The sequence below is a fragment of the Silurus aristotelis genome (genome assembly GCF_946808225.1).
Source record: "Silurus aristotelis genome assembly, chromosome: 2".
In the NCBI taxonomy this organism is placed as follows: domain Eukaryota; kingdom Metazoa; phylum Chordata; class Actinopteri; order Siluriformes; family Siluridae; genus Silurus; species Silurus aristotelis.
In genome coordinates, this window is record NC_139575.1 from 15,042,229 (window position 1) to 15,070,139 (window position 27,911).

General features: G+C 38.8%; 1 protein-coding gene across 2 annotated transcripts in view; it reads right to left on the reverse strand.

Moving 5' to 3' along the window:
* The window catches only part of tgfbr3 (transforming growth factor, beta receptor III), a 91,172-nt gene that overhangs the window by 53,390 nt on the left and 9,871 nt on the right, over positions 1 to 27,911 (reverse strand). For both annotated transcript variants that reach the window (XM_083569070.1, XM_083569071.1), the window contains exon 3: positions 5,079 to 5,263. In XM_083569070.1, the coding sequence (XP_083425196.1) occupies positions 5,079 to 5,263 (185 nt within the window). The remainder of the gene's footprint in view (positions 1 to 5,078; positions 5,264 to 27,911) is intronic.

Sequence of the window (27,911 nt, forward strand, 5' to 3'; positions counted from 1 at the left end):
AGGCCCCTAGCTTACTTTCCCACATGTCCTTGAAAAAAATGGAAGGCCTGGCCTTTACCTCCATCTATGATTGTGCCCTGATGTTCAGCTCCATCCCACATTTCACTCACACCTTCAGCTCCATCTCTAATTCTACCCTGACCTTCAGCTCTATTTTTTATTACAGCCTGACCTTGTCTGCCCTACTTTATGCTTCTGTGGGGGTAAAACATGGCAGCTTTCTTTCAACATCTTTCATTAAGTTTCATCATCAGCAGAGTGCTAGACGAATATACTTTATTCTTATTTTTTTTGTCTTATGGTGATTCTCTACTTGAGCACACAAAAATTTACACTGCAATTCTGTGTCGTCAAACTACTTGGCTATACTCTTAGGGAATGTGGCTTGGGTGCAAGTTATTTTGAATGGAACAATAAATTAACAACTGTAATGTTTCTGCAGTAAATTAATGCACAGAAGAGGAATGGAGAACTCCTGAACGAGCCCCAAAACAAATAGGCAGAGACAGAGGAGGAAACCGTGTAAAACCAAAAATAATGTTGTGTAAAGCCCAGCCGCACAATCACAGTTGAACGTGTCAAGAACAAACAGATTCACATGACATGCAAGTGTGGCCCTGGGTCATCAGCCCCCAGAGGAAGGAAATCGCTTGTGGCATGGGATCTGTCCATTTAGCGAGACAATGCTACGGAAAAAGTCAAACTACAACAACATGGACTAAGATTAATGTGACAAAATGAATTTTGTGTATTTTGAGAATTTCACAAAATCCCAGCAGTGTTCAGTCATAAGAGGTCACTGGCCTTCTTTGGGAGACCATTGTGTTTAACCTTAACCCTAGTTGCCAAGTGTCCTGCAGCAGAAGTAGTTGAGGGAATGAAAGAACTTGATAAGGAAACACCCAGCTTCAAAAGGCCTTGAAGGATGAATTATATATATATGAATGAAATGTTATCCTTGCTCCATATATATCAAATTAGACAAAATCTGCTTTATTAGCTTTGCAGTCATGCTATGACTATATGTAAGCTTATAGCTAACAATACATTTTCATCATGTACTGTACACAGAATCATGTACAACCATACCATAAGCTTTAATATTGAACTCCACGATCAAACTGTAGGTGTTGCATCATGCCTGAGGCTAATGCTTGTTCTAGGTGACACTGTGAGTGTAAGTAAGTGAATCCAGCTTTAAAGTGGTCCAACCTTAGCAACCTTTGAACTAATCTTGGTGTATTAACAAGAGGAAATTTGTGTGAATAAACTTTGACCTGTAGTCACTGGTGGAGATAATTTAATCAGGAAAATCAGTCATTTTTCTCAAAAATAAACTGTTCTCTTAAATCATATACATTACATAAAATACATGTCCGATGTAGCCTACTTGATTAAACAGTGGCTTATATAACAGGGACTAGCACTACTTTCGGCATGCTAAATATAGGGAAAGTTTTCTATAGTCATTTCATGGCATTAATGTATACTATAATACAAGTCAGAAAGAGTACTTATTCTCCTGCCCAGGGCCTCCAACAGCTCCTCAAATTCCCCTCTGTCTCCCACAGCTTCACGGATTGTGTGTGCTTTAACATGCAGCGCATATATTTTGTGTTTGTAAGCCAGAGAAAGCTTTGAATGTCCAGGATCCCATCCTAGGGTTAGATTAAATATGTGGCTGTGTGTATACAGGTCACCCCGGGCTTATTGTTGTTTAGTTTTTTCAATCTGTCTTTCCAATCAGAAACCACAATAATTGGCTTGGAAATATCACAGTCTAACTGAAGTACTGAAGTCTTGGTGCACACTGAGTGAAATGGCCTTATCCGTCAGTGCATGTAGACAAAACTCACATGGGGAAGAGCACTAGCTTGCTGTAATCCCTTCTGTACACATTGTGCTGAGAGTGCTTTTCTACAAAACAATGATACAAATGGCAATAGGACCTTATATGGAAAACACGTGGCTTGAGTTGGCCTGATATCAGGTGGGGGATTTGTGTGCAGGCTTTATACTCGAGGTGATGACAACTCTCGTTTTTATCAAAGTTGAATCGGTGTTTAAAAATTTTATTTATAGTTATAGTGTCTGTCATTTCTCTGCAATGTAGGATTGGTCAGTATGCCCATCAGTCCCATTGAAGGATGTTGCTTCTGTATCGTTCACTAATAGGGAAGGAGGTCACGCCACTAAAAATCCCATGGAAGGATGTGCAGCTTCTTCATCATAAATATTTCGTGAAGAAGGAATGGTATCAATGGTATAAGTTAGTCCTGTTTTAATTTTTATTAGGATTTTCAGAATTATTTTTTAATCTTTCTTTATTAAAAGTTTGTAAACCTTAAATATATCTATAGAATATAAATATCTAAACATATACTGTATGTGTCATAACTTGGAACAACCTTCTGATTGCACTTGTTTTAAATTGAGTCTTACAAATGACAAATATATCCAATGTTTAATTTCCACCTAAAGCTGTTTCTTCTGTATATGATAGCTCAACAAATCAAACATCAGAGTAATGAAAAGTGACAGACCTCTCTTCACTCCTGATATACATCCTTAGATGTGCACTAAATAAACTGAAAGCGGGCCTTTGTTCAAGTGTTTGCCTTAATTGCTAAGTGATTTGCAGGCTTTGTGATAAACAGCGAAAGAAAGCTGTAGGCCGGTTGCCAAGCTACAAGCTTAAACACACCACAGTGGAATTATAGAAAAAAGGAAAGCAAATTCTTTCCATCGCTAACCAAAACCAAAGACTTATCACATTAAAGGTTTTTACTAAAGTAATACCAATGAGTCATGGCATGGGACCACGCAAAGTGGTCATGCAATAAAGCTTGCGTTAATTCAAAAAGAACCTGTGGGTTGTGTGATTTATGAAATAGCTTTGGCACTGACACATCAAAGTCATACTCACCTTACCTATGTAAGCTCTTTGTATTGTTTATTATGTATACCTTGAAAAGTTATGGGAAATCTGAGGATTAGTCTATATAGAAAAGCCTCCTTTAAATAAGTACCATGGATAGCTAAAAAAAAATCTAATATTCTTCTAGCTAATCTTCTAAAAAAACTTTTTATAGATTTTACTCATATCCTATCTACCCTACCCTATCTTATCCTACATACATCATCAGTAAGCACTTTATCCTGGTCAAGATAGCAGTGGATCCAGAGCCAACCACAGGCATCAGGAGGCATGGGATGCTTGTCCATCTCCAGACATCATGTAGGTACTGATTCCACCTACCAGCATGTATTTATTGAGGAAACCCTTACAGCACCCCGAGCATAGACTTGAACCAGAATGATTTAGTATGACAACCACAAAACTTGGCATTATCACAAACTACTCAATGTGAGTTTCTTGACTCATTCATAATTCAAGAACAAAACAACTCCACCTGTTCCCTGTTTTCAGCTTGTCACCTAATCAATTATAAATCTTTCTGCTTTAAGAGTAAGTTTAGGTAAACAAAACACGTAGAAGAATGAGCATATACGGCAGCCATCAAGAGGTGATGATTAGAACTGTAGATGTGATGACAGCATAACTTTGTTTTGTAGTCTGTTTTTTGCTAATGCAGAAATCTCACCGCTCATATTGAGAGAAGCCACGCTGCGCTGCGATTGTGCGTGCAAACAGGGTTTGATATTGTATTTCAATAGCATAGGGTCCACAGCATGCAGGCACATTAAAGGGCTCTTCTTGATCCGCGTGGCTGATATTGCCGAACAACCTCAGCCATTTTGCCAAGATATACACTCCTTTTTCCTCCTCTTCATTCTCCCCCACTCTCCACTGAACATAACCACTAAATAAGAGCCCCTCACTCGAGGCCTGTTCATGTTATTCTTGGGATGTGTGCACACAGGAAAGTTGATGACGAGTCATTCTTTTTTTTTCCAGCCTATACTTTTTAAACTCATTGTTCATAATAGAAGTGAGCACTTTTGGACACAAGAACCAATCATTCTGTGTGTGTGTGTGTGTGTGTGTGTGTGTGTGTGTGTGTGCGCGTGTGTGCATGCGCACAGATTCCACTTGCAGGCCATACAGAACAACGGAAATACAAAAAAATAATGCCATTTCTTTAGAAATGGTTCAAGTCAGCAAGACTTTCTGCCAACAAGGCCATCCAGCGATTACATCAATTCATTTGATAGTCACAGTGAGATCATACACCCGCCTCGTTCTGTTTCCCCAACCTCCTCTTTCACTCACAAACCATCCAACGGCTTATTAACAACCCACCCAGACTGCACTTCCCAGAACATGTTTTCATTCCACTCTATCAAAGCCAGTTAAGTTGAATAAGCTAGTTCTTCAAATGTCCCAATACATACTAATCTTATTATTTGAATATATTCTTTACAAAAAAAAGACAGATTTAACTTAGACTTTTCTATTTATGTTGGAAGATGTTCCACATAATTAAAAAATGTATTTGCCATTTTACAAATACAGAAGAAAGAAGATATAGGCTGAACAGAAATTACTTAAGTGTATGAAATGTGAAATTTCTTCGAGTTTTCAGTTTATTTAGAAAAATCTATCTGGCAGCTACACTTATTATTCAGTTTATCTATTTTGCTTGTATTTAGTTGCAATTTAAAAGTTGTATAATCACTAATTGCAATGCTTTGCACCTAGCATAATGTCAGTGGTCTATGGTGGACCCTTTTTATATATAGAACATTCATATGATAAATGCTTCTGATGAACTGAACTATTTGACTATTTGAGTGTAATGATTAATTTTGTTTTGTTTTAGCTCCTAGTGTTCAACCAGAGTAACTCTATAGAATGATATTCGATCTAGGCTATCCTGAATACCAGCGATGGCACAGAAGCATATAAAAGGTCCTGGTCTCATCTCAACCTGTCACAGAAAGCGTTTAGTGCCATGCAGTAATAAAGTGTTGTACTAAAATAATACCGACAGTGTTATCTTTCTGATTCTGTCAGACTATGTGTCTACTATAATCATTATACTATTACTCTCACAAAGAGGGTGTAAGCAGCTGAAGGCCTTCACCTACAATGTTCACCTTCACACTTAACTCACCTCAGGTTTCTCCATCAGCTCCTCTGTGTTGCTGCTACGCAGGTTGATGATGTGAACTTCCTGGGGAAGGCTGGTGGTTCCACGACTCGCACAGCCTGATAGAGCCGTGTAGCTCTCCAACATGGCCTGCACAGGGTGACCTTCACCGACTGGTAATAGCTCACATGGGCTACGTAACAGTGGACCTGGAACACAAGAACACACATCAAGAACATCAGAAACATGGGTGCACTCTGGTGTTTAATGAGGACTTTCACGAATCCAGTGAACAAAGTAAAGCAGATGAGAAATGATAGGTTGAATGTTCTACTTTATGCGACAAGAATGAAAAGTGACACAAAGTGATGACTTTTAACCAGACTGAGATGTTGAGGATGCTTCACTTTTCCCAATATGAAACATGTGTCTTTTTGTTGTAAGTCAAGATAGAGAAAAAGAAATATTCTTGGGATTTACAATGTCAGGATATGACATAAATGATTCCACAAGAAGTCTCATAGAGTGTAGTGATTCTGGGTTTGATTAGTGCATTTAACAGCCTGTAACAGATTGTCGATAGTTCAGATTGCCAAGTGCATGTGTTGTTGCAGAGAAGCCTTGAATTATTTTAAAAGTAGCAGCTTTCCCCATAGAGTAGGGAGTGTCAAAATGTCGAAATGGGATTATCGAGATTAGTTTGTCTGGTTAAACCTTGCTGCATCTAGCTAGTCCTAGTTTGAGCAGTCAGTTTGACTTGCATCCATGTTAAGTATACTGTACATCCAAAAACACTTATACTATATGACAAACATACTCATAGTCCAACTGCAATGCTGGTCCCAATCTGTCTTTGATAGACACGGTATCTGTTTACTAGTTATCGCTGGAACGCACATGTGCTTAACAGAAAACACTGAAGTTGTTTCTACTCCAAATGTGTGCTAGAAGAACAGAAAACCCACCATGTGGGTTATCAAAAGCAAGGATTAGATAATGGTGCTTAGTGACTTTGCTCAACAGGCATAAACACAAGCGTTGTTTTTCTTGCTGCAACTCCCATGTCACTAATTGATATAGATACCAATAAATAAGATGAGAGTGTAGACGTTTAGGGAGGTAGGCATACAATAGCGTCTCCCACTCATTCTCTGCACTCCTTCTTTATTAGCGAGAATCTCTGGCCCATTTGTCCTCCACTATAGCCTCCACTGTCACATCAACTCTTCCTCACTCTCTCTCCTTACATGGCCATGTTTATCTCTTACAACAGGACTTTACATAAAAGTGTACTCCTCTCATGAAAAATCAGCATGGTGATAGGACGTGATGTGCGAACATGCTTGGTAGAGCTGGGACATGTATGCTGTCGAGAAGTCTTTGAGCTCTATGCTGTGGCCTTGAAACTCAGCACAATGGGTCATGGGTTAGCATGGAATGGAACAACTTGTTCTGTATCAGACCTCCAATTAAGGGCAGAACTATATAGTTTGGAATGCTAGTCGTGATCAATGGTAAGCAAAACCAACCTGTCAGATATGTATGGGCTAACAGCAGGTCAGCTTTTAAAGTTGCCAAGACTCACTAGGGCTTATTTATGGCAATGGCTTAGTTTTGCCCGTGTTCATGCACCCGTATATTTAATGTATACACCATAAATATATTGGGAAAATTTCTTTTTATCTGTGTAATGTTTCTGAGGATGAGATTATAGAAGATATCTAAGCCTATTTCTTGACATTTGGCAGACTGTATTATTGTTTATTTTAAACTTTTGGCAAACTCATTTCATATGCATCATGGGGCATTTATATCTCTTCTCAGCAGCCATCGCAGGCCTGGAGGGGACCGTCAAGCTCAGACAGTCTGAAACTTCAAAAGGGGCATGAAATCCTGAAGAAACAAGACACAGCAAGAGAAACAGCAGTCTTTGGCTTCTTTACTGGCGCGAAACAATCCACAGCCAGGCTGAATTAACATAAAATACTACGCATGCACAAACAAAAAAACAACCAAGGAGTTCTGGATAATGACACTTGCATGATGACTCATGTTTTTGTTTAGAAGGTAAATGAGCATTACATTGTTCACGTTACAACAATTAGGCTTGCCCTGTTTTATGTTTGCCCTGGTCTCTGGAGCCTAGACTTACTCATGTTTTATAAAAGAGATATTTCTTTGGAGCTCGTAACAGTAAGTAAATTGTAAACATGGATAGCCCCTACTGCCAAAAAAGTTAACTCAAGAGTCTCACAGGATAAACTTCTCTAATGCAGAGTTGTGAATGTTTAAGTATGCAACTGATTGATTGACTGCATCTCAGCCATTTAGCTTGCTACCTATGAGCATAATGAGTTAGGAGCATCACAAGAAAAGTTTATTCGTTACAGAACTTTAATGAATATGATGACTCTCTAAAGGGAGATCCATGCAAAATGCCAAACAGCCCCATTCCCTCTTGCTTGGGAGGAACAGAAAAGAAAGAAAAATAATAAGTTGATGACCTTTGGACAACAATGCAGTTCCCTTCAGTACAAGCATCTCCGTCAAAATCGCTGGCCTTCTCGCTCACACACATACACAAGCAAGTTTGTTTTCTATTGGAAGGTCATCTCTCTCCTAGCCGTGTTCCTGCACGTCAATGCCTCTCCACCCGCCACACACCGAGCTGGGCCAAGATGCAATATACACACATAACCTCTACTGCAGCACTAATCAGAGGAGCATATGGAAATCATTAAAGAGAAAGAGAGAAGGAAAGATTGTGTGCGTGTGTTTGGCTTGGACTTCACATTCAACGCATCGTGACTAACAAAATGCATGTGCCCTTCGCTAAGTGATCTGAATCAGGACAGATCCATGGTTCCCCCCCTCTGTGTATACTGGGATGACCGAATTGTTTGCAACAAGAGCTCAGAAAACCTCAGACCCCACAGTTTTTTTTTTCCTTTCAGCACACGCAATTGCTAGGGCCGAGCCGAGATCCAGCCATTAACACAAACAAACTCTCTGAAGATTGACCACAATGACTAGATGGCTAAAAGATCAAGCTATGCTTTAAGCAAGACATACACTGCATGATTTATAACAGATTTGGTAAATAGAAAGCATCCCAGTGGTGGACAAAGTACACAAATCAAGAAATTGAGTAAAAGTAGAGATACAGTAGGCAACATATTACTCCAGTAAAAGTGCTCCCGTTAAACTTTCACTTGAGTAAAAGTATAAAAGTATTTGTCTTTAAATGTACTTACGTATCCAGGTACTATGATTTATGATTCTTTCCTCTTTTTTCTGAATTGGGCTTTGTTTGTCATCCATAATTTTAATTTGGATTTAGTTCTCCTTACTGACGTCACATCACTCCGGATCTTGTCAGTTCTCCCACTGGAAACCCCGAAGGCTGAGCTGATGTCACCCAACTCCCATCCCTCCTTTCTGAGTGTATGAGTGAGGGAACTTGTAGGTAGGTTGGCAGTAGGTGCACATTTCGAGTCCCGGCCAGGTTTATTCACCATGACTTTTTTTTTTTTCGTAGACGTCCTGTGCTGCCCCTCGGCAAGATGCCCATGTTGTCTCTGCTTAAATCCGCCATTGCAAAGTGGCAATCATAAGTTTAAAACGGAGCATGTGCTCTACCCTGAATGGTGGCTTGCTGACCAGTTATGGCTTTATCCACACATAAATAAAAAGAAACGACTGATATCAAGAAACAAAGTTGAGTAAAAATTATGATATTTGACTTTGAAATGTAGTGAAGTTAAAGTAAAAGTCTCCCCAAACAGAAATACTTGAGTAAAAACAGATACACAAGAAAAATACTTAAGTAGAGCAACGAATTACATTACTGATCACCACTGGTCTGGCCAGAATAGTGACCACAATGATGTACAACGTGATCTACAGTAGCTTGCTAAGTATTTCATTTACTTAGCCCATTGATAGCGTTTCAGCTTATATAACTCTGTATAACTATGATGTAGCTATTTTTGTTTAGCTAGCTCAATGGATATGATGCTTTATTTTGTAACACTTAACTATTAAATTATCTGTAGCTACTGTAGCAAACATTACCAGCAGCTCCTTGTTGAAACACTACCTAGCTTATTTATGAGCAAGCAAACACTTTTAGTTAGCTTTGGGATACAGTTACCTATTATTGTATAAAAAATAAATAAAAGGGGAAAAAAACATTCTGGCACTTGAAACCATAGCCATGTGATGCCATGTGACATCTGTTTAAGTAATGATTATATTAATGGCACCGGCAACCCAAGAACTTGTTTGTGCATTTATATATTTTCTGCCAGACAACACAAAAAACATTATAAACTTATTTGTATGACTGCTTGTATTACACAAGCTTCGACATTCATCTTTTTCCTCATAAGTTTATTATCTATTGTCTCTGTGTGTCGTCTAACTCAATTACTGGCAAGACTCCGAACTCAAGCATGTTTAAATTTGTTGGACCAAAGTCAATTTGTTTACCCTCCCACATCACTGGATCATCTATACCCACACATGGCTTTAATTCACATATGTTTCTGAAAATAAATATCCTGTAGTGCACATCCGGGATCTGCTGGTAAAAAGCCTACTGTGCCACAAGTCGAAGCAACTGCAATTGTATTATAATGTTGTAAATGTTCCCCTAATAAACAAGCCTTGTCTCACAGCTGTTTGACCTTTGATGTGACATGCATGACCTTCCCAAATGTGTCATGGGTGCCACAGCACCTCTCCTTCCTCAACAAACTGTCCTTACAAACTGTCCTTAATCGTACGTGTCAGCACGTTAAATCAACATGTATCTCTCTTTTTCCCCTCACTTGTCTTACTATACTTATGAGGACCTTATATTGGCATTGTAACAAATGCAGCTAATTAGCAGCATCAGTCAAGTCAAGTTTATTTCTATAGTGCTTTTCACAACATACATTGCCTCAAAGCAGCTTTACAGAATTTAATAGTTAAGGTGAACAATGTGCATGTATTCCTGATGAGCAGCCACGGCGACTGTGGCAAGGAAAAACTCTCTTAGATGTAATGAGGAAGAAACCTTGAGAGGAACCAGACTCAAAAGGAGAACCCATCCTTATATACTACATATACCTAACACTAATCTAAATGTCAGTAAGCATAAGAGAGCGTTTTGGCTGTTACACACTGTCCTTTTCATTTTTACTACACAACGTCCCTCATTTGAATAATGGTTTCATGTCTTTTTCTTTATCGCTTCATCGATCTTTGTCTATCTCTAGGTCTGTCGCTGTTCTTCTCTCCATCTTGAAGAAATGTGCGGTTGTCCTTTCTGAAACATACTTTCATTCTTATCAGTCTTCACATCTCACCCCATCATTCTCTTGATCTCTCAGCATTGCTTATTCTTACACACACACACACACACACACACTTTCCCTATTCTTAAAACACTATCACTCTCACAATCACCATCACGGTCACTGTCTCTTTCCCTCGCTCTCTCTCTTTCTCTCAACTTCTCCATCATTCTTTCACTCCCTGTCTCTCTGAAATTCCTCAAACGGACTTTTCCTCTGCTCAGTGGAGCTGGGAACAACAAGCACCAGCCAGAGGAGGGGGGAAAAAGAACATGGAAGACCGCCAAAAGATTACAGCACTTATTGGGCACAGTTTCTATATTTTTTACTGCCTAAAGGGTGGGGGGGGGGGTTGTTAATGCTCCACAGACAATAAATTGTATTAAACAAAAGAATAGACATTTATTACAATAAAAAGAGGCCAGGCATTTGTTTTATAATCCTCAACCTAAAATGGAAATGAAATCAGGGTCTAATAGACAAAGAGGACTCATATGCACGCAGTATTATGCTGCCATCTTAGCATGCAGTAAGAAAGATGGCAAAAAAGGTCATATTTAAAAGTAGCAGTCACAGATAGATTTAGGTAACTTTTCCCTCTGTTTGTATTGTTGAGTAAAATGCATTGGACAAATGCTAGTTCAATAAAAGTATAAAAAAAATTAGTATAGAGAAGCAGCACTAAGCAGTTCTAAATAAATGACTTTACAATGGTATTTAATTAAATGGAATGCCGCTCATAGTACATCTGAAAAAACTATGAGTGTGTCTATCAGAGAGAAAGCGAGAGAAAAAGCAATAGAGAACTAAAAAGAGAGAGAGAGAGATTCTTGATTCATCTGTAACAGTTTTTTATCCTCCGTCACTTCGTGTATCCTCCCTGTCTACTGTCATCTCTCTAAATCTCTCTGTTCATATTCCCCTTCTTTGGATCCTTTTTGGGTTTCTTTGCTTCTCATGTCATCACTTTCTTATTCTCTCTCTTTGTCTATGTATTCCTGTTCCCTCCTTTAGCACACAGACGACACCCGGGTCCTCAAAGGCCAGTAGCTCTGCAAGATTTTAAACGAACATCTTAAAGGATTTAATCTCTCTCTCTCTTTCTCTCTTTTTTTTTCTCTCTCTCTCTATGTCTCTCTGTCTCAAACACACAAATGTGCAGCTGTATAGGTGACAGAGTAAAGTCAGTACAAAACAGTTAATTGAGAGTGGGGGGTGGGGGATGAAGGAAGAACTGATGGGTGTCAGTAGATCATTTTACAGTGTGGTGTGTAAAGCTTCTAGTAAAAGGAAACTGTGTCACTACAACCCACATGCACCTGTTTCTAAGATGCTGAATGATAAACCAAAACCACAAAAAAAAGCACACACATGCGCACACACACAAATATACAGTATATGCAAACCTTTCATTTCCTTCCCATATATATAAACCTTATAACATACTGTAGCTCAGCACTCACTATAAGGTGTAATATAATAGGCGTCTAGAACAGATGTAATGTTCAATATCTTTTCATTCAAGATTCAGATACAGGAAATAATAAATACAATAAAGATTTGAAATGTGAAACTTAATACAGGTGATATTTTCAGGACACATCATTTGTTTATTTACTACTATTAACAAATTGTGCCTAACGTCCCTGAGATCAGCATACATGACAACTTAGCACTTTGGTTTATAATGAGAAAAAAAGGTCAAGGCATTTGTGTGTGTGTGTGTGTCCCACTTGAAAACATTCTGAGGGAATCTGACTTATGAACAACTTTCCACTGCACTCGTCTATGTGCACAAACGTGTAAACTCCCACGTAAAAAATTCAGCATGTGTTTGAGGACTTTTGTAAAACAAAACTCTTTTCCAACATATCTGTTACCCAACTGAGCAAATTACCCATAATCCTTCACACAGTCATTACTTCTACCAGTAAGCGAGCCATGCGATACTTAAGCACCCGTGCTGAATTTGGTTACCCTACTTGCTCAGGTACCACATGAGTCAAGTCAGGATATAATAGTGCAGATAAAAATAGTGCAGACCACAGCTTGATAAAGTGGTTGTACAGACTTCCTGGTTACTGTCTCCTGTTGGAATTGCTTTCCTATATGCATGAAAACCTTCAAATAGCAAGCTTATGCTGCATCTGCAAAACTGTTGTTCACTACGCCATTTAGCTTCAAAAGTATTTTTGACACAAGTTGCACACAAGATTCCCCATCACTGGCAACAAAAATCAAAGCTACACATAAACTATCTGGCAACTTGCACTATATGGCCAAAAGCAGCTGACAATCAAACCCATACATTAGTCTTTTCCAAACTGCTGCCACAAAGTTGGAAGCACACAAGAGCTGCAAACATGTTCCACCATGACAATGTCTCCCTGCTTGAAGTTCCATAAAGACCTGGTTTTCCAGAATTACTTTGGAGAAGCATGCAATGACTCTTGACCTCAACCCTGCTGAACACCTTTGGGATAAATTGGAATGTGACTACACACCAGGCCTCCTCACGTAACATCAGGGCCTAAACTCACTAATGTTTTTTTAGCAGAATGAGCAAATCCCCACAGAGCCACACTCCAAAGTCCAGTGTAAAGTGCTCCCAGAAGACGAGGTTATTATAACAGCAAAGGGAAAACTAGATCTGGAATGCAATGTTCAACAAGGACATATACTATATGGACAAAAGTATTAGGACACCTACAGTTTAGCCATATGTGGTTCTTCCCCAAACTGTTACCACAACGTTTGAGGCACACAATTGTATAGGAGATAAATGAATGCAATAGAACTTGAACTAGGAGACACAAACCTGCTCGAGCATGACAATGCCTCTACGCACAAAGTAAGTACCATAAAGGATTTTTTGTCTATATAGTGCATATTAATATTATGGTCAGGTGTCCACATACTTTTTGCTCTATAGTGTACATCAATGCATTCCTTTAAAAGTACTCTAAAAAAAAACATGAGACCATTTGGTCACATCAAAATAGGGCTGCAGCTATTGATTATTTTACTACTCGATTCCATCGATTAATCGAGTAATCGGATAAGAAGTACTTTTTTTATTTAAAGAGCAAAACTAAATATACAAGAGAAAATAAGATGGGTCTCTTAAAATTATAATTTGTTTCTTCTTTAGAATAATTTACATTTTTATTGCTGAAATTGCATAAAAGAATATCCTAGAAAACTAAACCCATTTAATGCATTTAAATGCAATATTACATCAAACTGCAAATACAAATATATACATTTTAAAAATCATTTAACTTTAGAATTATTTTTGTAATCAAATTACTCAAGTAACTTGAATCATTTCAGACCTACATCGAAACAAATCCATAAATACAGAAATTAATATTAGCCTAGAAATAGAAAAGAATAAAATATCAAGAAAAAACATGAAAAGACAAGCCAAAAAAAAAACCCCACAATATTTCTTATAGTAAAATCACATGTGTAAATAATTTCACTTAAAAACAGCAAGGATGACATTTTGTTTGGGCCTGTACTTGGATGCATGCCTGAGCTGGGCACAGGAAATGTCGTCACTTGCCAAATGCCAACTATGAGTAAATTTGATATTCCCACAATCCCACAGAGCTGTTTCCAAAGAGAAACAAACAGACCCTTCCCCTCCTTAAAGACACACACACATGAACTTTACATTGCCAAAATCCCTGTAGGTGAGCTTCAGGGTTTTCCCTTCAACTCAAACCAGACTGAAACAACTTGACCCATTTCCCCCTCGCATTATACACAGGACTAAGCAGTCCATGTAACCTGTGTAGATCTCCAAACATCAATAATGATTAACGGTGCAAAAAAGCTGCATATGTTTCTGTTCATCGGATAAGTTGGATTCGGGTAGATGGCAGCATCTGGGTGAGGAGGGGCAGGAAGACAGGGTCACTGCCCCCGGATAGGCATTTCTATCCGCAACAACGAGGAGGAAATATATGAGCGATTAGATCAATCCTGAATGCTTATTTGCAGCGTTTTTTTGCAAAGAATTTCCCAAGCTCGACCAAGTCTCTAGAGCACACAATATTCCAAATGCTTTATCCTCATAGATACGCTCTCTGCAATGAATGAGATGGATGGGTAGCTTGTAGATACTTGTTGCCTGTCTATTTCATTTCTCACTATCAAACCAGGTAGGGGTGAAAAGAAGCTGGCAGACAGACAAGCTGGCATAGTCAAAGGATGTCAATCAAACCGCTCATTAAAGTATTAGGTCACAGCTGAACAGTGATTAAAGCAGTCTAATCAGGAGGCTTAGTTGTGCTTGAGCAGCATTTTAGCGTATTTCTTCATTAGGGTTCATACCTCAACTTGAATAATAGACTCAATCATTCTAATTGCAGAGGTGCACAATGATGGCAAGAGAGAAGAGCAGCGTTAAATGCAGGCCAACATTCGGTTTGGAAGTTTGATGCCTTAGATAGATGTTAGCGTTCCTGCGGCTCTCAACAGAAGAATTTTCACTTAATTTTAGGCTCCAGGGTTTCTCTGGCTGTAAAGTTGCATATGTTGAATTTAGTGTTCCTATAAAAAAACTGGCAATTAACGAGATTTGAGGTCACGTTGTTAAATCAAACCAGATTTTCAATCAATAAATGGATGAATTTTTTCTCTCCATACTATTTAATGTTTAATATTGCTGTAGTTTGCCTGGAGCCTCATTTAAGAATTTCATTGTACAAACTGTCACTGCCATCTGTACATATGAGAAATAACCTGAAACTTGATCTTTATTTTATTATTATTATTATAATTATAATGTTAACTTGGTTTGTGCTTTACCTCTAAATTGTCCTACATTTACCATCGTATGGAGAACTTTGTAAAACCTTTAAACTTAAGTCAGCATCTCTGAATATGGCCCATTAAGAGAAAGTTCAGTGTGTTTCCCTGTGAGTGAAACAGTTTCATCAGAAGATCAACAACAGGTTGTAAAACTGTCACTACTAAAAGAGAAGCCAGGGACAGAAGGATGTGAGAATGAGATGACATAGGGGGAAAAGGGACAGATGGATAGAATAAAAGAGATGAAGTCAATCCTACGTCATCGAGGGGGAAAATCGTAACGTGACCCATCAAAGGGTGAAAACAGGGAGTTGCTGTGTTTCTTAAGTACTTGAACACAAAGCCAGACATGATCCCAAAACCCTGCAAAAAGGTTCCTTATGCAACTGTTTTTACAATAAACACAATCAGTGAAATGGAATTGATTTCTCTCTTGTTTAGTTAGATTATTATGCCTGAGGAACTGTGATCAAAACTGCTTCTAGCTAGTATTTTTACATTTTGCATGCACAAATAGTTGTTAGTATTTGTTTGTGGTTAGTAAAAGCCACAAAAGATACAGAATTTAACAATGTCTCTCTAATGTAAGAGAACGAGAGTCTTTGAAAGACTCCCAGACATATTGCACATTTTTAGAAACTTCGTCTTCTAACAGTGTTCTTCTACCCTACACTAGGATGTTTCTCACTTATAATGTTCTAACCCTAGACAAAGAAACCCTCAAAGAACCACTGAAGTTTTTTTTTCCTGCACACCTGCTGCCTGTGTTTATTTTAAACCAGACCACACTGTTTAGCACCAGTAAAGAACTACATGTAACACAATCATAAGTTACAAGTGTTAAGAAGAGTTTAGAAATGTTATCCTTTTTTAGAAAGTAGTATCTAAAACAATTCCTGAAATGTTAAATGCCTCACTACTACACTGTTTTTGCCCGATTGCCAAACTGTCTATGTTGCCATAAAGAATCTACTGGGATCTGACGAGGCCATTATTTTCTACTCTGGTCTATGATTTACTAGGCATCTCATTTCATTAGCAAGCTAGTAAGTCTCTATAACAGTTCATACAGTGAGGTAAACAACAAGTTGCAAATAGGCAACGAAGCTGTTTCTAACACAATTTAAAAAAAGGGGGTCACATAACCTATCTAAGTTTTGAATTATTGTATGGAGTGGTATCGTGTAAAAGGGAATTCAGTTAGTGCTGAAGAACTTTCAGCTCTGTGACTTTTTTTCTACACAGCAGTATCACACTGTGGCAGGAATCATGAAGTATACGCTAAACTACTGAAAACTATGACCTGCAATTCCGAAAGTTTAGATTCATCTCAAATCATATATGCAGCCGGTTTGGGTTCTCGTGGCTACTCATTTCTCCAATCAGGTGCGTGTTGTCCTTGTAAGACTTTATTAAAAACCGAATAATGAAACATTTCCTGCAAATGGGTCAAAGAACAGTCACACAATAATGTTCAACTTACAATAAACTCAGCAGGGCAGCTTGATCAGGTCATAGTACAATTCTGGCATATATGGCAGAAGGTAAATTCAGAGGCAAAAAAAAAAAAACTCTTCAGACTCCACAGGTCTTTGTTCCAGGTCCAAGCACATTACCAGGTGTGCACAGCTGTAAATCTGAGCTTCTGTGCAGGTTCAGGAAAAAGCAGGCCACTAAGCTAGAGTTCAAATAGAGGAGCACATATGGACAAAGATGGATCTTTGTGTACTGTGGTTGATCAAGAGGAGGAGGGTGTACACTCAAAAAGTAAATGAGGCATGATTGCAGGAAGATTGGTAATGCGAATTGTTTTCTTAATTTTTTGTCTCAAGTTGAATATTTTAAATACTTTTTGTGTTGATCTGTTTACACAGAGTGGATTTTAAAACATTTTGTCATCTCTCTTTTCCTCTTAAAATGAAACATTTGATTTGAGCTATTACTACATGGCATTAGATAATCGTACATAGTGTAGCATTCATAAATACAATGCACTGTGCACAATTAAGGTTAGCTCAAGACTCCCCCATCTGCTCGCATTCTTTGCGATTTTTTTTTCTCTTTCCATTGCCCCTTCATCTTTATTTCTTACAGTAGATATAAATCAGTGGCGTTTGAAGTGAGGGATGACACAGCCTTTCCCAGTGGAGAATAGAATGAGGAAAGGAAGGAAGAGAAGTCTCTCAGCACATGAGCAGACAGCTGCTGGACTCGTAACAGCATACGCGCGTGGATGCCCGACTTCACAGCCTGACACACAGCTAGACACTACAACAAGGGCCTGACATGCACGCGTGCACAAACACACACCATATAAAAAAAAAAAATAATAATTCAATAAAAATAAAAAAATCATTTATGTAATTAAACAGACTTGTGAATAAAGCATATTTTCCAAAACAAGCTTACTTAAAGACTAGAAATAGAGCAGTGAGTCAGGCTGTAAATATGACTAAGTCTCTGTCACACATGACATGGGAACATGTGCACCTGAATAAACTCTTGGCGGCTCTCGTCTGTGGCATATAAACAGAGCAAGAGAGTCCAGTATCAGAATAAACAGTGTGAAGCCTGCGGCTGTTTGAAGAGACGTTCCTCCTCTTTGCACATAAACAACGACGTCATGCTTGTCAGAGCGGAGAGAGTCACAACATTGTCTCTGACACCGTAAGCAGTCCAGGGACCTGAGAACACACTGATGTACAGTGATAGAGCAGTGAATGTGTATCTCGTTCACTAAGATTGAAAAAGATAGAAGCCACACCTCTTCCCAATGGGACTTACTGGTACAGAGGCCACACCTCTTTCACTGGCATACAGGTGCAGAGGCTTTAATCAGTGAATTGGTTTTTGGGCAGCTTAGTAATTGATTAACAGTGAAGCAAGTCAAAAATTGTAAATGTATCATTTGAAATGTTTAGATTTCCAATGTGATGGATCAGTAGCCCTTTAATGAGCTACAAGATAACAGATTGTTTTAAATTATTTAATTAACTTCACAATCTTCGCACAGTATATTGTATATTACTATATATTATTACCTACAGCAACTTCTCTACATTATTTACCTTTACCCCTGTACATATGGACTCCATACCCCTTATTTATCACACTGCTATTTATTTATTGTAAATAGGCCACTTATACACTTCTGGTTAGATGCTAGCTGCATTTCAGTGGCTCTGTACATGTACCTTGCACAATGACAATAAAGTTGAATCTAATCTAATCTAATTATCGACCAACAGCAAGGTTTATGACTAAATTATATTTAAATTATTACCATTTTATTTGCTTAAGAATGCAAAAAGAAAATCACTGCCAATGATTTATGTGAGAGAGAAAGAGAAACAAAAAGACAAAAGACTGATGTTTCAAAACCATAAGTCACTGTGTGAATAGATGAACTTCAGAGTGCATGTTTAAGAAACAACGCATAATTCTATGTACGTGTGAGTGTGTGTGTGTGTGTGTGTGTGTGTGTGTGTGTGTAAAAAAATTTTAAGTATAAAGTGAAGAGTATTATGAAGCGAGGCTTTTTAAACACTCTCGTATACAACACACAGACATGACCGCATTTGAGTCATGTCAGACAACCGTCTGTTCCTCTGTGAGACAGAAAGACAGAGAAAGAGTGGCAGTGAAAGAGACAGAGGAATCGAGTGTGACACATGCAGTACGTAGGAGGCTAGTATAGTGACAACCCTACAAAGCCAAAAGGCTCATTGTGAAAGCTCTGTTGTTGGCTTTTGGGGGTGCTATTCACATCATTACAAAAGGGTACTTGAAAGTCAGCCCTTTGCCTTGTTCAACACAAAAGATTCTGGGGAGAAGCCTGGAGGCCAAAGGCATAAAGCAAAAAAATGGGGAAGAAAAGACAGCAAGGGACACATGATAAAGGTCTTTTTAAAGACCTTTAATCTATTAAATGTGTCTTTTAATACCCTTACAGGAGGAGGCGTCGGTCAGTGAAGGTGGTGTGTCTGTTAGCTGAAGTGATGGACAAGGCATGTTAATCAAATATATTGTATTGCACAGAACACGCTTTTAATTCCAGAATATTGAATTGACAGCTGTGTCTTTCTTGTATACACACATCATAATGCCCAAAGGGAGAGATCCACTATCCTAATAAAACATTAACACAAAACCTATGGTGTGCAGTTAATCATTGGACAAAAGCAAGTTAACATTTTCTGTAAGCCTTTTCATCCATGAGATGGCACTCTCTTTAGAGGTAAATGAGCAGCGAGAGGATGAGTAGGAGAGGATCTACAATTAGCCCATGGGACAAACTCATGCTCTCTCTCTGCCATTTCAGAATGAAAAACAGACCCAATAAAAGTGGTGTGATAAGCAACTTTGTGCAACAATAAAGGCAAAGACAAGCATAAGCATATTTTAAGGTTCAAGGCTGTTTTTCTGTCACAGCCACATTACTTCATGTCATTTACTTTTTTTTTTATTTTATTAGTTCCTCGTGCAACAATGCAACAACAAATCACAAAGACCATATTTATGCACAACAAAATACAATATAGTAAGAATATAATACGCATATAAGGCACAGTAAACCAAGTGATATATTGCTTAAAGGCATTACAAATTTTAGAAAGGTAACGTAAAAAGAAATCAGTACTGAAGCAAACTGAAGAGTACCTAGTGGGGCTAAAATGCATCTGCTCCTCAGAGCTATGCAAAAGTGTTCTATATTCTCTCCCTTTCACAATGGCTGCAAGGCTTTTCCTTATTTCTCTGAACCAAGTGAAAGGCAAAATGGAATGAGCAGGATCCGACCATCTGTGTTCGATTAGGGTCCTGGCGCATGATAACCATACACACGCTTATGAGCACAGAAGAGGCAGAGGGGCGGGCGGACAGACACGAAGAGAGAGAGAGAGAGAGAGAGAGAGAGAGAGAGAGAGAGAGAGAGAGAGAGAGAGAGAGAGAGAGAGAGAGAGAGAGAGAGAGAAGTACATACTGTACACAAAGACACAGAGGGGGAAAGTGAGAGATTTCTCAACTTGTAAACTTACATAGAAGCTTGTGTGTGTGTGTGTGTGTGTGCGTGCGCACATATTTAAAATTTCATGAAGTAACACGCTTCAAGAGACAATTCCTCTGACAGACGTTATTAAGATTGTCAGTCACGTTGTATAAGGCAGTCAGTTGTAACTAAAGCAGTGCAGAGTGGTTGCTATGTAAACATCCCAACGTCTCTCACAGCAGAGGAGTTTGGTCAAGTAACAAATGGCAACATCTGCTTTAGAAAAGAGGGAACACTTTCTCCACCTACTATCTCTTTTTCCTTGTGTCCCTTTCACAGCCCCTCTTAATCACTCACTCTCTCTCTTTTTCTCTCTCGGTTTTGCCTGCCTTCTCTCTTTCACTCCTCATTTCTCTCTGCCATGCTTAATCTTTCTTTCTGTCTTTCTTTCCTTCCATGTTTATATCTTAACCTTCAGGTTTCTCTTTGACACTCTTTTCCTCATTAATAGTCTACAGTGAACTTCTCAATCCCAACTTTACCACTGTTAAGACCAGTGTTGGGCAGTAACACGTTACTTTTTACAGTAACTAATACTGTAACGCGTTACTTTTAAAAATAGAGTAACTTCGTTACCATTACCGTATGGTGCGTTACCCGTTACTTTTATAAATGAATTAATTTGGGCTGAAGTGTAGACTACAGTCTAACTTGCTTACAGCAGCGTCGCATTGTAGGATTGGTGGATTACCCTCTGCGTACACGAAGAAGACGCGCTGTGGGCGTGTCTCCGTTTATTCAGGTCTGTGCGTCAGTAATGGCGAGTCGAGGCGAGAGTAAGACAAGTTTCTCAAAGTGGAAATATGCTCATTATTTTACTTTGGTTGAGCATAAAGACAAAAACTTTTAAGTCAAATGTAAGCTGTGTCTTTCTGGTTCAAAGCTCGTTTCTACTGCGATAAACAGCAACTCCAGTCTGTCGAAGCGCCTCCAGAAACTCCATGCCTGAGGAGCTAGAAGCTAGTAGCTAGAAGCTAACCCGGTGTTCTGTTCTACATTGTTGTTAGTTTTTATACTTCAGCTGTGAAAGGAACATGTTTAAAAGCTCAACACAACAGCAGAAGCCACTTTAGTTTTTGATTGTGAATATATAATTCAGCTTGTTTTGTTATTTATTTCAGAAATCCTTGTGATATATTCAGTTTGTGCTGCTCTGACTTTAATAAAATAGTGTTTAAATAAATAGTGTTTGTATAAACCATAATGCATAAAAGGGCATTAATGGGAACATTAAAGAACGTTCTTTTAAAAAGTAACTAAAAAGTTACTTTTAACAGTAACACATTACTTTTTAGTGTAAGTAATCAACAAAGTAACTAAATTACTTTTTGAATGAAGTAACGAGTAACTGTAACTAGTTAACACTGGTTAAGACCCTCAACATCGCTTTACCCCTATTGCCTCTCATCTTGACATGCTTGTGTGTGTGTGTGTGTGTGTGTGTGTGAGTAATATGGTGGTTTGGACCGTCTCCCCTCTACTCCAGTGCCATGGCTCAGATTACTGGTTGCACAACACTTTCTGGCAGCCCACAAAATTTGGCCGAAGAATCATACAGACACACACACACACACACACACACACGGGCAAGTACATATAAACACAAAAACAAAAAGATGCACTCCATTGTCGTATTCTGAATAAGCTATTCATACAATACACACTTTTTTATTCTGGAAGGTAGTCTGAGCTGGAAAACTGGAGGGGATTTTTTTTTTTTTAACGCAACATAAAAGCCCAATGTTGGTAAATCTATCGTTTTTCAGACCACCAGACTAAACAAACACATTTCACTTTCGCAACCACGGCTGCATTTGTTCAGTGTTTGGGGTCTGTTGTCTCAACAACACGGTCTTTTCCCAGCCAAATAGGCCATTTCTACATACTAATCATCAAAACCTGTTAACCCTTTCATATATACACAATCACTGGCCACTTTATTAGGTACACCTTACTAGTACCAGGTTGGACCCCCTTTTGCCTTCAGAACTGCCTTCGTGGCATAGATTTAACAAGGTACTAGAAACATTCCTCAGAGATTTGGGTCCATATTGACATGATAGTATCACGCAGTTGCTGCAGATTTGTCGGCTGCACATCCATGATGCGAATCTCCCGTTCCACCACATCCCAAAGGTGCTCTATTGGATTGAGATCTGGTGACTGTGGAGGCCATTTGAGTACAGTGAACTCATTGTCATGTTCAAGAAAACAGTCTGAGATGATTCGCGCTTTATGACATGGCGCGTTATCCTGCTGGAAGTAGCCATCAGAAGATGGGTACACTGTGGTCATAAAGAGATGGACATGGTCAGCAACAATACTCAGTGGCGTTGACACGATGCTTAATTGGTACTAATGGGCCCAAAGTGTGCCAAGAAAATATCCCCCACACCATTACACCACCACCACCAGCCTAAACCGTTGATACAAGGCAGGATGGATCCATGCTTTCATGTTGTTGACCCCAAATTCTGACCCTACCATCCGAATGTCGCAGCAGAAATTGAGACTCCTCAGACCAGGCAACGTTTTTCCAATCTTCTATTGTCCAATTTTGGTGAGCCTGTGCGAATTGTAGCCTCAGTTTCCTGTTCTTAGCTGTCAGGAGTGGCACCCGGTGTGGTCTTCTGCTGCTGTAGCCTATCTGCCTCAAGGTTCGACGTGTTGTGCGTTTAGAGATCCTCTTCTGCATACCTCGGTTGTAACGAGTGGTTATTTGAGTTACTGTTGCCTTTCTATCAGCTCGAACCAGTCTGGCCGTTCTCCTCTGACCTCTGACATCAACAAGGCATTTGCGCCCACAGAACTGCCGCTCACTGGATATTTTCTCTTTTTCGGACAATTCTCTGTAAACCCTAGAGATGGTTGTGCGTGAAAATCCCAGTAGATCAGCAGTTTCTGAAATACTCAGACCAGCCCGTCTGGCACCAACAACCATGCCACATTCAAAGTCACTTAAATCACCTTTCTTCCCCATTCTGACGCTCGGTTTGAACTGCAGAAGATTGTCTTGACCATGTCTACATGCCTAAATGTATTGAGTTGCTGCCATGTGATTGGCTGATTAGAAATTTGCGTTAACGAGCAGTTGGACAGGTGTACCTAATAAAGTGGCCGGTGAGTGTGTTTATGTGTGTGTATGTGTGTGTGTGTGTGTGTATGTATATTATATATATACACACATACATATATACACACATACATATATATATGCAACCGCGAGCTGCTCAAAACGCAAGTTTTAACATTTCTAATCAAGGTTTATCTCATTAAAATTGTCTAAAAAATGCTTTAAAACTATTTTTATGTATTATTATACTGTACTTCTCTACTGCATACTTTACTGTACCTGTACTTTATTTTTTTTTAATTAAGCATTGTAATTGCTGTTAATTTACATAAAGTATTGTTAAAATAGTCTAATATTTAAGTGATATGGAGTGAAAGTGTTATTTACTCATTTAAATTGATTTCGTACAGTGTTCTTTGGGTTTTTACTGGGTTGGAAGGGGCGTATCAAAAGGTCGAGAAAATTCGGAACTCGCGACCGGTCTTGGTCCCAAATCCGAGGTTCCAGTGTGTGTGTGTGTGTGTTATATATATATATATATATATATAAGTTCTCCCACTTAGAAATCATGGAGGGGTCTGAAATTGTCATCGTAGGTGCATGTCCACTGTGAGAGACATAATCTAAAAAAAAAAAAATTCCAGAAATCACAATGTATAATTTTTAAACTATTTATTTGTATGATACAGCTGCAAATAAGTATTTGAACACCTGAGAAAGTCAATGTTAATATTTGGTACAGTAACCTTTGTTTGCAATTACAGAGGTCAAACGTTTCCTGTAGTTTTTCACCAGGTTTGCACACACTGCAGGAGGGATTTTGGCCCACTCCTCCACATAGATCTTCTCTAGATCAGTCAGGTTTCTGGCCTGTCGCTGAGAAACACGGAGTTTGAGCTCCCTCCAAAGATTCTCTATTGGCTTTAGGTCTGGAGACTGGCTAGGCCATGCCAGAACCTTGATATGCTTCTTACAGAGCCACTCCTTGGTTATCCTGGCTGTGTGCTTCGGGTCATTGTCATGTTGGAAGACCCAGCCTCGACCCATCTTCAATGCTCTAACTGAGGTTGTTCCCCAAAATCTCGCAATACATGGCCCCGGTCATCCTCTCATTAATACAGTGCAGTCGCCCTGTCTCATGTGCAGAAAAACACCCCCAAAGAATGATGCTACCACCCCCATGCTTCACAGTAGGGATGGTGTTCTTGGGATGGTATTCATCATTCTTCTTCCTCCAAACACGTTTAGTGGAATTATGACCCAAAAGTTCTATTTTGGTCTCATTTGACCACATGACTTTCTCCCATGACTCCTCTGGATCATCCAAATGGTCATTGGCAAACTTAAGACGTGCCTGGACATGTGCTGGTTTAAGCAGGGGAACCTTCCGTGCCATGCATGATTTCAAACCATGAGTCTTAGTGTATTACCAACAGTAACCTTGGAAACGGTGGTCCCAGCTCTTTTCAGGTCATTGACCAGCTCCTCCCGTGTAGTTCTGGGCTGATTTCTCACCTTCCTTAGGATCATTGAGACCCCACAAGGTGAGATCTTGCATGGAGCCCCAGTCCGAGGGAGATTTACAGTCATGTTTAGCTTCTTCCATTTTCTAATGATTGCTCCAACAGTGGACCTTTTTTCACCAAGCTGCTTGGCAATTTCCCCGTAGCCCTCTCCAGCCTTGTGAAGGTGTACAATTTTGTCTCTAGTGTCTTTGGACAGCTCTTTGGTCTTGGCCATGTTAGTAGTTGGATTCTTACTGATTGTATGGGGTGGACAGGTGTCTTTATGCAGCTAACGACCTCAAACAGGTGCATCTAATTTAGGATAATAAATGTAGTGGAGGTGGACATTTTAAAGGCAGACTAACAGGTCTTTGAGGGTCAGAATTACAGCTGATAGACAGGTGTTCAAATACTTATTTGCAGCTGTATCATACAAATAAATAGTTTAAAAATCATATATTGTGATTTCTGGATGGTTTTTTTTAGATTTTGTCTCTCACAGTGGACATGCACCTACGATGACAATTTCAGACCCCTCCATGATTTCTAAGTGGGAGAACTTGCAAAATAGCAGGGTGTTCAAATACTTATTTTCCTCACTGTATATATATATTTCTTCAACACAGTAAAACAATGAGCTTCATCATTCTGACATTCACTGAAACTTCACTTTTACTGATTGCAGGGTCAATACAGCAGCTGTTTTTAGTTGAGTTTCTCTGCCTGTCTGCATATGATTTAATTTTCATCTGCCATCTATGCAAGTGATATTCAGACACTTTTAATTTAGACACTTTTGAATCTTCTGGCTAAGGCACATCCATAAATATGCATAAGGGCCACTGTTTCAACCCTTTTGTGATTTATGCTATGCATACACAAAGCCTACAGTCATGTTCACTCTGTTTGTGACCATATAAATCATGTGCTCATCATTCAAAGTAATATAATTTGGTAGGTCTACTACAGCCTGTTACGGTCATTCATTCATTTATTTATTCATCAAACAACCATTTTTCTTGTCAGGGTTGCAGTGGATCCAGAGCCTAGAACAAGAAAACTAGGTAGAGGTAGGTACACTGTACACACATTCACATGCTCATTCACACATGGGGACAATTTGAAGTAGACAGGACGCTTTCTGGAATATTTTTAGGAGGTGATATGAAACCAAAGGAAAAGAAGCGCAGCATTGACAGTAACCCCAGCTTAAGATCGAACCAATGGCCATAGGCCACTATGCACTAACATGCTGCCCTGCCATTACAGTGAGTAGAATTTTAATGAAGGCATATAAAATCCGATATGGATGAACTGCTGAATGTTGTTCAGCAATCATCTGATTTCTTTGTTTTATCCAAACTCACTGGAAAATCAAGCTGGCAAAAGTCTGAGAAATAGCCTTACACCTACATGCCAATTTTCCTCTAGCAGCCCAGAGAGACAGTAAAATAGATGGAGTGATGACAGTGGAGGAAAAGGCCAGGACTCACAGCACACGAGACCAGGCTGCTCCACATTCAACTGCCCAATCTTCTATTGGCAAATGGCAGAAACTAACACCTGGCTCCACTCCCAGGGCATTCTCCATTTCAGCACTTAAACCTGAGGACCTTGGTGTCATAACACAGCTGAGGACACACTCAACACAATGGGTGAAAAAATGCTCTTAGGAAGCAGTATAAAAACAAGAACAAGACAGAGTTTAGAAAAAAAGAAGCAGGTTTGTGTGTGTAGGGTTCATGACAGAACTAGAATGAGTAGAGCAAGAAATCACATAATGCACAATTTACATGTTTCATACTCACTTTCACTTCTAGCTTCTAGTGTGGGCTCTTTTTCAAGTCTATGTTTTGTTGTGCTTACAAGAGAGTCTCTGCCATTTAACATTTACAAAATAGCTGATTTAAATTTAATAACTGGACTCTAAATTGCACCCACAAATAATCAAACTTGCAAACTGTTATTCAATCTGTCTAATTTTGTAAAGGACTGCTAAAAAAAAATTAAGTTTGGAGCACAGTAATTTGAAAAATAAGTAATGACTGCAATTATGGTGTATCTGAACGTCTGGCAGAGTTTTCAAAAAAACTAATGCCTGAGTCACAGTGGGAGGCATTTTGCAGTGTAAATGAAAGTGTAAATGAAGATGTATATTGTCTAGTTTCATGGTTCTTCTTAAATTTCCAGCCTTGGTATTGCAATATAGCATGTTAACTGCTGTATTAAATTTCATTATCCATTCCATCAAAGCTCATGTTCGTATGACACTCAAATAGATGTGATATAGTATGAATCATTAGGTATTTACAAACTTCTATAGTCCATCACAGCGCTGTGGTCTGTCATTAAAGCAAAAGTGGCGATGTAACAAATACCTTTCTCCCTCAGGATGTTGTTGAGAATCTTTTTTGTAATTTGTAATAAACTTAAGAATTTTATAAAAAAGTTAAAAACAGAAAAGAAACAGAACTAGTGATCTTAGACTTTTGGACTCTGTAGATCTATAGGAAGAAGGGAAATGTGGTTCCTATCAGTGACTGTAAAAGGGGTGTGGCCACTCTGCCTGTCAATCACAGTGTAAAATCAGTGTAGCCACTCTGCTGTTCAGTCTTAAAAGACAACAGTTTATATACTTTAACAGGTAAAACGTCATTCAAACTAATCAAACATTTATGTATGAGTATTAATTGTAGGTATGCAATCTTTATTATAATAGATACAAGATATTAGCATTATCAAACATTACCCAAGTTACATACATGTGGTGCAGTCTCAGTCTCTCTCCCTCTCTCTCTCAGTCTTTCTCTCTCATCTTCTCTCTTTCACTCCACCTTATTTCCTGCATATTGCATATATTGTTTTTGCATCATTTCATACTAAAAAATAACTTTTTTTTTTTTTTTTTAAATGGCTGGTTGGTTTTTACTGATAACATGAGTAATATTGTAGCCCCTTCTACAGAAAGTACAAAACCTGGGCTTTCCACATACTAGCTGCTTCTTCTGCTATACAAAGTACAACTTCATTCTTTGAGAATAGGGAGAACAAGAAAATGAAACATTTGTT